Source organism: Apodemus sylvaticus, chromosome 22 (genome assembly GCF_947179515.1).
Source record: "Apodemus sylvaticus chromosome 22, mApoSyl1.1, whole genome shotgun sequence".
Taxonomy (NCBI): Eukaryota; Metazoa; Chordata; class Mammalia; order Rodentia; family Muridae; genus Apodemus; species Apodemus sylvaticus.
In genome coordinates, this window is record NC_067493.1 from 39,263,599 (window position 1) to 39,280,221 (window position 16,623).

General features: G+C 46.9%; 1 protein-coding gene across 5 annotated transcripts in view; it reads right to left on the minus strand.

The window, feature by feature from the left end:
• Window positions 1-16,623, minus strand: part of Tpst1 (tyrosylprotein sulfotransferase 1) — a 67,156-nt gene that overhangs the window by 41,150 nt on the left and 9,383 nt on the right. For all 5 annotated transcript variants that reach the window (XM_052168540.1, XM_052168539.1, XM_052168536.1 and 2 more), the window contains exon 2: window positions 2,329-3,274. In XM_052168540.1, the coding sequence (XP_052024500.1) occupies window positions 2,329-3,173 (845 nt within the window). In that variant the 5' untranslated portion in view covers window positions 3,174-3,274. The remainder of the gene's footprint in view (window positions 1-2,328; window positions 3,275-16,623) is intronic.

Genomic DNA, 16,623 nt, shown 5'->3' on the forward strand with positions numbered 1-16,623 from the left:
GACCTAGACTAACACAGCATTTGCACAGACTGTATTCACATCCTCTCATATACAACACCCAGTACAGTTTAATGCACGCTCGAGCTCCCCTCTTCATTCAGTGCAGGACCCCACTTGTAAAATGGAGCTGCCCATTCCATTTACCTACCAGACGTTCACACTACACAGCTCAAAGAACAATAACAGGAAAGGCTCTGCCTGTGTGTTTAGAACAAAAATTTCCAAATACTTCTGGCCCATAGTTCGCTGAATCCAGGTGTGCAGAATTCCCCCAAGGCACAAGATGGTACACATCTGTGAGCTCACACACAGAAAGATCAGGAAGTCATGGTTGTCCTTAGTTGCTACTGAGACCTTTCCTTAAAACCATTTTAAAAATCACTTAGTCTATTATCTGGAAAGTGCAACTAGAGCTGTAACTTCCTCTGAGTCAGTAAAAGAAATCTAGATGAGGATTAATCACTTGTAAAATAATTAATGGCTGAAAGGCAGGGAGGTATAAGCACTCAACTGTTGCTTTAAATCATCTACATGAAAAAAATCAATATTTAGCATATAATTCAGAACCCTGACAGGTGAGTCTACAGCTGAACCACCCCACACATGCGCAAATTATAGACACTGAATTTACAAAAACAAACAAACCAGGAAGCTTCCTTAATGGAAGCTAGCTGGCCCAAGAGGATGGGGCATGGCTTTTCTTTCTTTTTTCCTAGTGCAGCAGAGTTGGAGTTTTATTTAAAAAATGTATTTTAATATGCTGGTCATAGTAGTAAATGCCTTTAATTCCAGGACTCAGGAACCACAGGCAGGCAGATCTCTATGAGTTTGAGGCCAGTCTAGTCCACACAGCAAGTTCTAGGACAGCCAGGGTTATACAAAGTTGTCTCGAGAAACAAAACAAAATTAATACAGGCTTAAACATAATTAAGGGACAAAGGACAGCACTCAGAAAGACAGACCTGCACGGAGGGCGTGAGTGTGGGGGCGGGGCCTAGAGACACCCACACAGAGGGCATGCTTGTGGGGGTGGGGCCTAAGGGAGGAGTTCAAACGAGGAGTTTTAAGTATAACCAATTTACCTTCCTGGATTTAACAGCAACTTCCATTTGCACAGTCTCACTGAAGGAAAAAAAATGACAGCTACTTCAGGAGAAAGGAAGCAGACATTGGCACTTCACAAGGTACCACAGTCACTGGATTATGCTTGCTGAACCTAAGAAACTTCTTGTAGAAAGTAGGTGCCCAAGTTTGTAGTCTTTTATAAAAACACAGTGCCACATAGCCACAGAAGCAAGGCGCAGGAAGGGGGGGCACAAGCCTTTAGGAAAATCCAAGAGTCCAGCATGGCAAGCTCTCGATTCTAAAGCTAGCTTTGATCTTTCTGCGGCTTACCAATCTCTTCCCTGCGAGAGAGAACAATGTCCTTGTCCTCTATATAATGGTTTCTAAAGCTAGCCTGGTGATGCAACTCAGGAAAGGGCTAGCTTGGCATGCATGAAGCCCTGGGCTCTAGCCCCAGCACTGCATAAACTGGGCCTGGTGGGGACACCAGACAGTAGGGCAAGAGGACTAGAAGTTCAAAGTCAAACTCAGCCAACAAGTGATTCTGATGGTAGCCTGATGTGTGTGTGTGTGTGTGTGTGTGTGTGTGTGTGTGTAGTTATTTGTGTTTGTTTGATCAGTGCAAACCCAACGTCTACACAGTGGAAGCTTTTCTCACTGACCTCGGCTTCCATGTCCATCATTGGGATTCAGTGGCTTCTGATTTATAGTCATGTTGGTAAATTAGAACAATTGGCTTTTTTGTAGTTGATATCAGGAAGTACATCTACCATGTGTGGATGCATTTAGTGAGTTCAAAGCATTTAGTTATTACACACACACACACACACACACACACACACAGGAATAAATGGAAAGACAGAAAATGAACTGGTAGTAGAAGAACAAAAGAAATGAAATTGTTTGTCACCAATGAAAAACCAACACAACACAAACATACACTGGTGCATGTCTTTTCTTTTTCTTTTTCTTTTTCTTTTTTTAAGCAGGGTCTTCTCCGTGTAGCCCTGACTGGCATGCAACACTTCACAGACCTGGCTGGCTTTGAATTCACAGAAGTTTGCTTCTGCCTCCCAAGTGCTGACAAGAGCAGCCATAAGTGGCACGGTCCGTATCTTTATCAGCTGAATACAGGGAGGAAGGAAGGAAGGAAGGAAGGAAGGAAGGAAGGAAGGAAGGAAGGAAGGAAGGAAGGAAGGAAGGAAGGAAGGAAGGAAGGAGAGGGGGAGAGAGAATGAGAGAGAAAACACTACGTTTACTCACTTTGACAGAGAAACTCCCCCAGCTTTCCCGATCATTTCTTCGTGGTGCAAAACTGAATGGTTCCATGGGATGTGGAGGAACTTTAGGAGCGTTCTCATCCACCGCTCAGGGTGTAAGACAAGCTGTTCGTAGTGAACCAACATGCATTTCTTATAACCCACTTCCATACACTGGTTGTACATGGTTTCTATGGCCCGGTTCCACTTGGTCAGACAGTCCCGGTAGCTGTTCAGGTCAAAACCAGCTATAGTAACTTTCCGAGAAATCATCGAATGTACTGACGCCCGGCCATCTCGGACCATCAGGAGAAATTTGGCATTGGGAAATAACCTGGCAAGGTAAGTCAAGGATTTCAGGGCAAAAGGATCTTTGTTACATAAATACGGTGCCGGCTCCCCGTGTTTAACGATGACCTCCAGAAGGAAGGCCTGCATGGCAGAATCCAGCACTTCATCTGTGACGCCAGCCTCATCCAGGCGGATCTTCTCTTTACTGGACCGAGACCACATCTGCTTCAGGGCCAGGATTCGAGGGATGACCCTGGTCTCCTCTCCGCAGCGGATGTCAGGATGGGCATCCAGCATGGCCCTCATGAGCGTGGTCCCGCTCCGAGGCACACCTCCGATGAATATTAAAGGCATATCTTTGTGATAGGTGAGTGTCTTGTTGGCTTTGATGTCCAGACCAGTTCGAGCAGTGGCCTTGGGGTTCTCCAGCCTGGCTGGCTGGCTCCGCTCCTCTATGCGGTGGTGGCACTCCATGGCGTGCTGGCCCAGGTAAAACACCGTCACAGAGCTGATCACCAGACACGCCAGGAGTAAGTTCTGCTTCAGCTTCCCCACCATCTTGATGTGGTTATCTTCCTATCAAACATATATTTTGCTCAGGATTATTGTCAGGAAACGTTCAGGCCATGGAGATTCTACTGCGGAAAGGTGATCAGCATCTGGTGGAAAACAAAGTTCACCGTCACATTACGATTGTCTACAAACCAGTCATCAATGGTTCTAGTCAGGAAGCAGCTCAAGCCATCTGGACACTTCCTGTCCTAGGAATATAATATCCACATAAGTGAGCAGGAACAAACCAGTTAAGTACACTGGTGCAGGCCTGTCACCCAGCTACTCAGGAGGTGAGGGAGACAGACTGTTAGGACCGGTTTGTACTGCAGAGTACCTCCAAGGCCAGCCGGGGCCACCTCATGAGATCTTGTCTCAAAATAAAAAGATGACAGCCTAATGTCAGAGTGCTTGCCTGGCACAAGACCCAGGCTCAACCTCTAGGAAAAAGCCCCATCCCCCAAACAAACAAACCATGTTTATAATCACAAACAGCATTTTTCAATTTAACAAATCTGAAGCTATGCATCTGACCCACAATGGAAAACCAAAATGTTTTAACAGCAAATTCAGCAAACATTTAATACATTACAACGTGTATTAAATGCTGCAGTCTAATCACTTGTATTCAAACTGCATGTCCACCCCCATCACTAGCTCCATGTTCTCTAACAGAGACAAATTACCTACATAGAGCCCAGAGCCCAAACCATATGTGCCTAACTGTCCTCTGGAGTCTAACTTGCAGCCCCACAATCTCTGAGCCATTTCCTCAAAATCAATCTCCTAGCTGTCCCACACCTGCTCTGTGTGTGTGTGTGTGTGTGTGTGTGTGTGTGTGTGTGTGTGTGATGTGTCCCCTAAGTATATCCTGTCCTATGTCCCCCTCTAAGTATATCCTGTCCTATGTCCCCCTCTCTGGGTGGAATCTTGCTGGCTCTGTTTCCCGCAGGATGCTAACTAGAACAGTAAAGAAGTCTCTATGGAGAAATGATCTAGAGAAATGATACTAGAGAAAGAATACATTCTGACGGGCTGGGGAGATGGCTCAACACTGGCTGCTCTTGCAAAGGACCTGGGTCCAATTCCTAGCACCCATGGTGGCTAATAATCATCTGTAACTCCAGTGCCAGGGAATCTGAGTCAATCAATCAATCTCAAGATTTATTTACCCAAGAGTCAGGACTTCCAGTTCTGGCCTAGTGACAATGTAGCCAATCTCCCACCTCCCAAAACCACTATTACAAAGCTTAATTAACAGGTGGGCCTTTCAGTGCTCTGGAATCAGTTGTAGGACTGGAACAACCTAAGAACATTTACAACTGACACCTGCAGAAGCTGCTCAGAAGCGTGCGAGTCTGTAATTCGGCCATCTCCCGACTCAGCAGGGCAGCACTAGGCACTGGTAACTTCTGCTCTCAAGTGGTGGGGAGCTTGCTGCCTGCGAGGTGGCCGAGTGGACACAGGCCCAAGAGCGCTGTCAAGCTCAACAAGAAAGTGAGCAACGGGCTGGAGAGATGGCTCAGCGGGTAAGAGCACTGACTGCTCTTCTGAAGGTCCTGAGTTCAAATCCCAGCAACCACATGGTGGCTCACAACCATCTGTAATGAGATCTTACTCCCTCTTCTGGAGTGTCTGAAGACAGCTACAGTGTACTTACACACAATAAATAAATCTTAAAGAAAAAAAAGAAAGTGAGCAACTCTAGCAGGCAGGAGCTGCAGTCCTGGCACCCAAGAGTTGGGCACAGTCCAGGGGAAGCTTGTCTAGTTCCAGTTCATAAGCCTGGAACTTAGCAATAGGAACTAGAGGAGGGGGGAGTAGGAAAGATGGCGGGGAAAGGGAAAGGAAGGGAGTGTGAAGGAAGAGGCAGAGTACACACAGCCAGATCTATTGGGGGAGGAGCTCCTGGCTGAGCTGTCTTAGCCAAGCAACTGTTGAGTACTGAGCTATCCAGACCGAACGGCGACCCCTAGAAACCATGTTAGAATGGAAAACAATGACTAGAGCACATATAAAATACAGGTTTACATTAAAGCCACTCATATAGAACAGTGGCCACACAACTATCTACAAAGTGATAACCACACACAGTATACATATACAGCATACAAATATACAGTATACAGATACAGTATGTTCACACGGGCAAGCTCCCGGGGACAGAGGACAGACTGCAGAAACAAGGACTTAACTGCCAACGGCAATGTGGGACTTTCCAGAGCAGATGAAAACTTTTTTGACTCGAGTGTTGTCAGAGTTGCACAACTATAAAATCTAATAAAACCACTGAATCGTTGACTAACAATGGGGGAGGATTATGGCCTACAAATCACACCTCGACACAGCTGTTTTCTAAACATGAATACATAGCTAAAAAAAATTTCAATGAGCTACAGCAACTGAGATCTGGGTTTTGTTTATTCACAGATTAATCCATTTGATGTATCTGAGCACAGACGTCAGGCACTGCACAGAACTCCAATCAAGAATCCTCAAGAATAGGTTGAGATTAAAAGATTGCCTTAATAAAAAAGGCTACAAAGAAGAAGCATCAATTTAGGATAATTGGTAGCAATACAGCATTAAAAAGCCTTAATACAGAATGGGACCCATTATGTGGAAGGCAGCCTTAAGATGCCATCCCAGGACTCATTGGAAAGGGAGTGTGTGGGAAGAAAGAACAATCCAACCTCAGTACAGTAACACTCTGGTTGATGAAATTAGAACTATATTGTGAGGAGGAGGGGGGACCTTCCCAAACTAGACTGGGCAGGGCAGTCTATAGAGCTGAGGGTCGTCTGTTTCACCCAAATGACAGAGACATAGAGGACATAGCTTGACATTTAAAACACACAAAAAATAATTCAGCAAAGAATCTAATAAAAATATAAGAACCAAAGGGCCAAATAACCAGCTGGCAGCACCAGATGCTGAGAGAGAGAGAGAGAGAGAGAGAGAGAGAGAGAGAGAGAGAGAGAGACTGAGACTTCAGTGGCTGTTAAAGGTGTTGGAGTCCCTGGACTAGAGTTACAGGCAATTGTGAGCCCCCTGAAATGGGTGCTAGGAACCAAACCTGTCATCTGGAAGAACAACAGCAAACACTCTTAGCCATACAGCTAGTCCCTAATTCAGTATTTTAAATAGAAGCCTCTCCGCCCCCCACCCCCCCTCTGCCTCTATCTCTGTTTCTGTCTGTCTGTCTGCCTCTGTCTCTCTCTCTCTCTGTCTCTCTCTCTCTGTCTCTCTCTCTCTCTCTCTCTCTCTGTGTGTGTGTGTGTGTGTGTGTGTGTGTGTGTGTGTGTAATGAGAGTGTATGCCTGAATGTGAAGCTCGGAAGTCAACCTTGAGTGTCCTCCTCAGAAGTCACCCATCTGCGAGCTGGCAGGCCGGTGAGCCCTGAGGCCAGACCACTCTCTCCTTTCCACAGAGAATGGGGTTCCAAGCATTCAGCTCCACACTATGTTCTGGGAATCAACTTCCCGTCCTTGTGCTTGCTGGGCAAGCACATTACTAAAGCCACCCCCCATCCGTCTTCCTTTTAAAGTGGCACTGGGGCTAAAATTTGAACAGTGAGTGGGAGTTAGGCAGTGTCAAATGAAGGGCGTGCCAAGCACTGGAGCCCAGACTGATAAGGTGTTTGAAAGCTGTCACGAGTCAAGAAAAGGCCAAAGTACTTACAAGGCAGGGAACAGGAGCACAAATGACATGAAGCCAGTCAGGGCTGGGCTACAGAACCTTACAGGGCAAGCTAGGGGTGGGGATTGTGTGACATAATTAAACGGATGGACTCAAAACATTTTAAGCAAGGAGTCACTTGATCAAATTTAGGTTTGTAAAATTTCATTCTGGCCAAAACAACCTTAACAAAGAATAAAGTTGGAGGTCTCACACTTTGAAGTTTCAGAACTATAAAAATACCAGAATGGTGTCAACCCAAAATGACTAACAGAAAGACTGACTTAAAGATGCTATGTGCTTTAGTGTGAAATCCCAGCACAGGGAGGGAGAGATTGTCACTTGCCTAACCTACTTGGCGAATAAAAGGTGGATGGCACCAGAGGAATGAAACTGGAGGGAGTCATATGGCCTCCCCACACATGCATGCCCACATGTGAACTGCATGGCCTCTCTACACACGCACACCCACATGTGCACTACATGACTTCCCATACACATGCACACCCACATGTGCACTACATGACTTCCCATACACATGCACACCCACATGTGCACTACATGACTTCCCATACACATGCACACCCACATGTGCACTGTATGACCTCCCACACATGCACACACACATGTGCACTGTATGACCTCCCACACATGCACACACACATGTGCACTATATGACCTCCCACACATGCACACACATGTGCACTGTATGACCTCCCCACACATGCATGCCCACACGTGTACTGCACACAAAACTTGGGAGAGCGCGTGCCTAGCATGCCTGACACCCTGGTTCCATGCCTAGCACCACATAAATCCAGCATGTGACACAAGCCTGTAATCCCTGCACTTAGGAGGTGGAGACAGGAGAATTGGGAGTTAAAAGCCAGCCTTGGCTATATGACACTCCATTTCAAACAATAACAACAACAATAACAAAATAAGTCAAAGAACTACGTGTGGGGGGAAAGGCCAGTCTTACTATATGTAAGTTTTGTTTCTTCTTTTTAAATGACTGTTTTCGTGACTATGTGCACTGTGTGTGCACACGAGTGCAGGTGCTGGTGAGGGTGCTGGATCCTCTGGAGCTGCCTCACAGGGGCGCAAGGGCAAAATGTGCTCCTAACCACTGAGCTATCTCTCCAGCTCCTGTCCTTCTCACATTAACAAAGGAAAATTGGAGGGAAAGCGCAATGCATCTCACAGAAACAAAAGGGTGGATCTACGCAAGGAGGCCACGGCCCTAAACAGTCCAATTGCTGTAGAGTGCTCCTGATCAAACAGCGCTTAGTGCTGCGTGTTCAGTGGCAATGAATGAAGTTCAGGATAAATTTTACTGATGTTGACAGGAAAATGATTTAAAGGAAATAAAGCTTTTCAAAATAATTGAAATCTGGACAAAGCAGGCTCAACGCACTCAGTAAAACAGAGCACAGCTTTTAGGGGCTCTATAACAGTTGCTTTCTTTTCAGATTGTCACGGGAGAGGTTTTCTAACATTATCTGTTTTAGAGCTTGTATAAGCTCCAGGAGAGCTGAGAAGTAAAACAGTAACAGAGTCTTTTCAACTAGCAAGGCCCTTTGATTAAAACTTACCCTGTTCATATTTTAAGTTATATTTAACTTGCTAACTCTGGACAAATGTCAGGATTGAGTAGGTGACAGATGACTAAATGTCTTAAAATTACCTTAGCATTACGGTGAAAGTCAACTAAAGGTCGGGATGTGGCTCAGTGGTAGTGTTTGTCTAGCACACACAAAGCCCTGGTTTCCATCCCCAGGAGGGAGAAAAATGACTCAGTTGTAAAACAAAAACAAACAGGTAGCTACCCCTCTGAAATCAAAACTAAAAAGTATAAGCCTGGCCAGGCGGTAGTGGCGCACTCCTTTAATCCCAGCACTTGGGAGGCAGAGGCAGGCAGATTTCTGAGTTCGAGGCCAGCCTGGTCTACAGAGTGAGTTCCAGGACAGCCAGGGCTACACAGAGAAACCCTGTCTTGAAAAACAAAAACAAAAAAACAAAAACTAAAAAGTATAAGCCTAACAAAAACTAACAAGGTACACTGGGCATGGTGGCACGCGCCTTTAATCCTAGCACTCGGGAGGCAGAGGCAGGGGGACCTCTGAGTTGGAGGTCAGCCTGGTTTACTAAGAGTTATAGACAGCCAGGGCTACACAGAGAAACCCTGTCTCGAAAAAGGAAAGGAAAGGAAAAAGGAAAGGAAGGGGGAGGGAAAGGGAGAGGAGGGGAGGGGAGAGGAGGGGACGGAAGGGAAGGGAAGGGAAGGAGTTAACAGGGTGGGCATGCCAACTACTGCAGTGCCTTTAGAAGGCCCAGCAGAAGGTGAAGAACTCAAAGCAGTCCTTAGCTTTATTTATTTATTTATTTATTTATTTATTTATTTATTTATTTTGGATTTGGTTTTTTTTGAGACAGGGTTTCTCTGTGTAGCCCTGGCTGTCCTGGAACTCACTCTGTAGACCAGGCTGGCCTTGAACTCAGAAATCCGCCTGCCTCTGCCTCCCAGAGTGCTGGGATTACAGGCGTGAGCCACCACCGCCCAGTCCAGTCCTTAGCTTTAACATCATCCTTAGCCATGTATGGAATTTGGGACCAAGCTGAGCTGAGACTACAGCTCAGAAAGAAAAGAAAATGTTAGCATGGCTGATGCCTACAGTATCTCATTCATTACCAACTTTCCACGGAAACATCTCAACTGCCAGTTGAGCATGCTGACGTGTGCTGGCAGATCTTACAATGCACTCTCTGAATACAGGTGCTTCTGACCCTATCTGTGACTTCTGCGACTCTAACCAACTGAATGTCCCTAGTTAAGGACAGAATGATCACCTGGACATGCTGGCCAGCTGGGTCTTTGGCTTCGCCTTCTCTCTCCTCACTTTTCACTGACTTACAAAGATCCACTTCCTCTCTGGATGGTTCCCAAATTGGAAGTTCACCGATCCACATTGCATCCCTGCTACAAGGGGCTCCTGGTCAGCCCACTTCACAGAAGAACAGGCTGAGGCTCAAGCAGTGTATTATCCTCAGCATTTCTCGAGGTCTTGCCAAGTCTTCCAGTGTCCTTTTGCAGTTTATCTCACGGACTGTATTGATCCCAAAGGATTTTCAATCCCCACAGCCTAAAGGCTCTGTCTACACTGCCTCTACCTCAGCAGACTTAGCAGAGTGCGGGCTCTCAATGCACACTGCCCCTCCAGCAAGCTTCCCATTTCTCCAGCAAGAAACCATTAGGCAACACCTTTCTCTGCATAAGAGATAGTGTTAAACCTGAGGTCTCCTTTCAAACCCTTGGCAAACAGCCCTTTAAGAAGAAAGCAGGGCTGGGGATACAGTTCAAAGGATAAGGCACTTGACAAGCAACTGTGAGAACCAGAGTTTGGATCCCTAGAATCTACATTTAAAAAGTTGGGCAGGCATGGTAGCTGCCTGTGATTGGAGCACTTGGGAAACAGAGAAAGGGATTCCCCTGGGCAAGCTGGCCATTTAAGACCAGACAAAAAAGTGAGCTCCTGGTTCAGAGAGAGACTCTGTCTCAATAAAATGGGCAGAGACTGAGAAAGACATTGAGAGTCCAGCCGTCTACACTCATACTCACATGAACACATGTGCCAACACAAACACACACACACACACACACAGAGAGAGAGAGAGAGAGAGAGAGAGAGAGAGAGAGAGACAGAGAGAGAGACAGAGAGAGAGACAGAAAGACAAAGACAGACCAAAATGGAAAAAAGACATGGCAGGGGCTGGAGAGATGGCTCGGTGGTTAAGAGCACATCCTGCTCATCCTGAGGACCAGGGTTTGATTCCCAGCACCCACCTCAGGTGGCTCACAAGTGCCTGTAACTCCAGCCGCAGGAGATCTCACACCTCTGACTCTGTGGGAATCTACATTCATGTGCACATATCTCCCATGCACATAACTAAAATAATAAATCTTTTTTTTAATGGAAGTAGGAGGGCTTGGTGGGAAGAAGGGTTCAGGGGAGAAGGAGCTAAGAGGGTGATGGAGGGACAAGACGAAAGAGATCCAGAGATACATATGAAACCGGGAAGGGCTAGGGAAGTCAAAGAGAAAAAAGCACAATAAATGTTGACCTGACCATGTCCCTTACCCACGCGACCACCGCTACCACCGCTACCACCGCATCCATGCAAGTGTGCATGGAATCTGTGTGACACGTGCCCAGAGGCCTCTTACCACAACCATAAATGCTCTATCGCGTCTCTTCAAAAAAAAAAGTAGTACCTGTGCCGGGCAGTGGTGGCACACGCCTTTAATCCCAGCACTTGGGAGGCAGAGGCAGGCGGAGCCTAGTCTGCAGAGTGAGTTCCAGGACAGCCAGGGCTACACAGAGAAACCCTGTCTGGGGGACGGGGGGAGTAGTAGCTGTATCTTCTCAACTGGGGCCTTTGCGGAGTAAGGCTCAACAGAACTAGAACAGAACCCTAGAATGCTTCCTTTCATTTTTAGCCTCAAGAAAGGGAAAGAAGTGAAGCAGTGTAAAACATAGCTTACAACACTGTGACGGAACTGCTCCAGTGCAGCACGTTGTCTCTGCAGGCCAGGTGACAGCGACACCTTAGAAAGAACAGAGTGCTTTTGGACTTGGAGAGTCACGCTCTCTCTCCCTTCTTACAGAAGGCTTTGAGTGCTAGGGAAGCATCTTACCTGCTCCCCCAAAATCTCTGCATGTTTTAGGAGGTAATTCTGCTAGTTTCAGACAGCACTGAGCTGGAGAGATGGCCCAGAGGTTAAGAGCACTGGCTGCTCTTCCAGTGGGTTCGATTCCCAGCAACCACATGGTGGCTCACAACTGTCTGTAACACCAGTCTCAGGGGATCCAAGTCCTCTTCTCCCCTCTGTGGGCACTGCGTACATGTGATACACAGACAGAGAAACAGACAAAACGTCCAAACTTATAGAATAAAGAAATAAATAGTAAAAACAGCCTGCCAGATATGGTGGCGCACACCTTTAATCATAGCACTCAGGCAGGTGGCTCTCAGTGAGTTCAAGGCCAGCCTGGTCTACAGAGCAGGACATCCAGGGCTACCTAGTGAGACCCTGTCTCAAATAACTAAGTAAGTGAATAATAAAAAATTAAAACAGTAATGACTGGCCAGCCAAATGCCTCCGTAAGTAAAGATGCTTGCTGCCGACCTGGTGACCTACATTCAATTCCCAAAACTCACATTAAAATGGAAGGGAAGCAACTCCTGCAAGCCGTTGTCTAACATCTACATGCACGCCATGGCACCAGCCCATCCAACTCTCCTATATCCACATACACATGACAGAGAAATAAGACGACAATGCCACAAAGCTGGCCCTGGTATGGATTCTGTAGCTGATTTGTTTACTGTGGGTGGGCGGGACGGGGCTGGGAGGGTGGGTAGCTCAGCAGTTAACATTGACTGTTCTTCTGGAGGACCTAGGTTCAAATCCTAGCGCATGGCAGCTCACAACAGTCTATAACTACATTCCAGGGATCTGACATCCTCTTCTGGCTTCAGTGGCACTGGGCACTCGTGTGGTACAGACATACATGCAAGCAAAACACCTATACGTATAACATAAAGATGTATCTCTTAACTTCCACACAACTCCTGAACCTAGGGCTCAAAGAGAAGTACAGGAGAGGGGGTAGGGACATTGTAAAGCCAGAGGAACAGGAAAGTGCTGTGAGATTCTCTCTCCTAGACACTGAGAGAAGCTACACCCATAAGTCGCACCAACATGGCGGCCTGGCCATGGTGTGAACAAGGATGACATTTGTAGAAACGCCAACACGAATGTGGAAGGAGGAACGCTCAGGAGGCCTCAACCCCAGACCAAGAATTCCAAGGTTAGACCTGACAGGAGGCAGCAGTGAGTGAAGGAAGCACAGGCAGATAGACCAGACACAAGGAAAGCTGGGATTGTGTGGACCCACCCGGATTTCTGCTGGAGAACCTGCAGTGCCCTGGGGGCTCAGCATGTTTGTTCTATAGAGTCGACCAGGGGAGAGCGATTACTGCATACAACTGAACAAGAAAGCAGGGTTTTCACACACAGATAACCAAGGAGGCCGTGTTTATGGCTTACAGCTGGGTCATGGGGAAAGGTCTAGTTAACCTTAGTAGGAACAGGCTCTGTAGGGGAGCAGACTCCAGGCTGTGACTGAATATTCGAGGAAAGAATTTCCTGCACATGCTATCAATACCATACACGGACTACAGGAAGGCTCTGACATCTTTCAGTGGGTCCTGGATCGGACATGGCTCTGCCCGTGTCAACATGTACCCATACAGGACTTCACTCGTGGGTTCCTCTGCTCTCTGTAACAGACAACTAAGGAACTGAGAGCAGGAGAAATAGTCTTCTCCCCTGAAGACTATACCAACTGGCTATCCAATACCAAATGCTCAGGCCTAAAACCATATATATGCACATAACATCATATGGATTGAGTGCATTGTTTTTATATTTAGAAGTTTATATATGTGTGTGTGTGTGTGTGTGTGAGCGGTTAAGAGTATTGAATGTAGCCGGGCGGTGGTGGCGCACGCCTGTAATCCTAGCACTCTGGGAGGCAGAGGCAGGCGGATTTCTAAGTTCAAGGCCAGCCTGGTCTACAGGGTGAGTTCCAGGACAGCCAGGGTTACACAGAGAAACCCTGTCTCGAAAAAACCAAATCCAAAAAAAAAAAAAATGTAAAAAAAAAAAAAAAAAAGTATTGAATGTTCTTCCAAAAGACCAGGGTTCAATTCTCAGCATGCACAAAGTAGCTCTCAGTGGTCTGTAACTCCAAGATCTGACACCCCCAACACACAGGCAAAACATAATGTATATAAAATAAAAGTAAATTTAAAAAGAAAAAAGAAAAAGAGGCCATAAATTTGAATGAGACATACGAGATGTAGAGGGAGAAAATAAAGGAGGAATGATAAAATTAAGATTATAATTTGAAAGAATAAATCAAATCTCAAAACATTGTAATGAAAAAAAAAATCAGTCAACAAACACAAGTACAGGTTGGTGGTTAGTCAGCCCATGCCAAGACTCTCTGCACACACAGGCCCAGTTGTAGCCACATTTCATGCCCAACATGATGCTTGGGAAATGTGTCAGGTAAAGATAAAATAAAAAATGCACCAAGTCCCTAAGCCTTTTCTTTCTTTGCCAACCCTCAGCTCCTCATGGTTGATCATGAACTCCCGACTCAATCAGTATGGCAAAGCCAATGCCATCCTGCCAGCTAATGTCCACACCACGGCAGTTTCTGCATTCACTTCTAGCTCCTAGGCATAAAGAAAACTCACTGTAGCTCATGACTGCATGCACCACAGGATGTGTCCGCCGTTGACCTCCGACCACGTCCCCATTCCCCATTCCCCATTCAACCAACACCAACTTCAGATCTCCCAGTGAGGTACTACAAGCCCTGCACTGAATCAGAGCAGTCAGAACTCAGTGGTCAGAACACTCGGGGCTGGCTCTAGACCCAAAGACAAGGAGCAAAGAGCAAAACTAGAGCACCCTTCAGTAAGCCCTATGGTCATGGGAAAAAGAGCTGGCCAAGCATTCACAACAGGTCCTGAAACCTAAGATACATGGAGGGGGGGATGGGGGGCACAAGCTAAAACCTCAAGCTGTTTTATATGAAACAATGTCTGGGAGCTGTGTCAGGACCACTGGAGGGCAGATGTGTAGAGAAGGACATTTGACATGAGACTGGTAAGCTGACTTGCGGATCAAAGATCATACATGTTGCTGAACATGTATGACATTTGTCAAGAAGCTGAGATGGGGCCAGCAAGACAGTGCCGTGGAGCGGGTGAAGGTGCTTGCTGCCCAGTTTTGCAAACCCGGGACCTGAGTTCTGTTTCCAAAAATCAGTGTGAAAGTGAAAGAGCTTACTCCACAGAGTTGTCCCTGGCCTCCACAGTGCACAGTGTTGAGCACAGACATGCTGTCTGATTTTGCTGACATCTTCCTCTTCTGGATTCTCCAAGCTCATGTTTACAACTTGTAAACCCATGGCTGTAACCCACGACAGACAACACACACAAAGAAATGTGGTCCATTTGTTTATTTCCATTCCGTCACTCAGTCAAGATTATACCTTTTCTATTAATTCCGTGCATTTTAGAATGAATCTAGACAAGGAAAAGGAGAGGAGAAGGAGGCACTGAGTTGGCCTAGCAGGGGCCCAGTTAATTACTAGCGCTGGGAGCGCTGGGCTCGGGCTGAAGTGGGCTTCTTAGTCATCTGGCATTAGATAAGGACTGAGTCATAGCTCTCCAATCTGCACAAGAGCACGATAAACCCTTGCACAGTGATCAGAGTGGAATTGTGAATGGCAGAAGCAGGGAGCAGAGGAAGTGAAGCCCACTGCGGACTTTCCTTCAGTGCCGCTGGAGCATCACGGGTGGAAGTACCTTCCTCTTTTTGAAGGCAGTTTCACGTGGCCCTCGAACTTCTGACCCTCCTGAAGGGCCGGACCATCATGCTTAAAGTTCACGCAGTGCTGGGGATGGAACCCAGAGCTTTGTGCATGCTGCGCACGAAGTTAACTGAGTCCCATCCGCAGCCCACATGTGGAAGAGCTTTTAAAGAGCAGCTTCCAGGGTGCTCACACCGGTCCTCCTCCCCCGCCCCACCCCCCCAAGCAAGACTGATGTCACGGCGCCTGCTCTCTGGACTCCTCCCACCGCCCTCTGGACTCCTCCCACCGGCTCCAGCTGCTCAACAACTGCCTGTGCTCCCTCCTTTCGCCCTCACACTCCTTTTGCTCCTTCGCTCCTTTTGTCTCCTGAGGGAAGCCTTCTCTGGATGGATGCTTGTGCCCCATCCTCCAGCCCCAAACTAACCACTTCCCCTTCTGCAACCTCAAACTACTGGGTAAAACATCGTATGTTCGCTCAGACCGCGGTTAGTTCAGGCTGTGGTTAGTTCACTCCACTCCACTGCAATCTCGTCAAACCCATCATCATCCAGGATGCTGTGGAGACTTGAACAGCGGGTACGGATAAAGCCAGGAACCCACAGGTAAAGATGGAGTGAAGTACCATTTCCTAATCTTCTTGGACCACCTAGAGTCATCTGAAACAACGCGAATGTCCAAGGATAAATCAAAGACTAAAGCAAAGAACAAGGAAACGGAAAGGACCAAGTGTTGCAGTTATAAATGTCATCTTCGAAGGGTCTTGCTAGTTTTATTGCATGTGTATGGCGTGTCTGTGTACCACTTATGTGCTTGGTGCCCATGGTGGCCAGAATGGAACATTGGACCCCTGAAACTGAGCTAACAGATGGTTGGGAGCCACCATGTGGGAAATAGGAATGAACTCAGGTCTGCTGAAAGAGCAGCCAATTTTTGTAATTGCTGAGTCATCTCTCCTGCCCCATTTTGCTGTTAGATCATCATCATCATCATCTTGGGTTTTTTTTTCAATCTAAAACAAAACTAAAGAATGCCAGCAGGGCCAGCAGGACAGCTCAGTGTGTAAGTACACGTAGCACTGAGCCTGCCAACCTGAGTTCAAGCCTAAGAAGGAGAGAAGCAGCTCCCTCATGTAGCCTCTAACTTCCACACACTCGACTGTGCTGTGTGGGCTCACACAAAATAAACAAGTAACAGCAACTCCACGGCCTCTTTCATGAGTTCTGCCGGTCTCCACTCAGTTCCCAGACTGCCCCAATATGCAAATACACTCAACGTTCCCCCTGCTTAGGACCTTTCAGCGGGCGATTCCTCTCAGAAAGTAA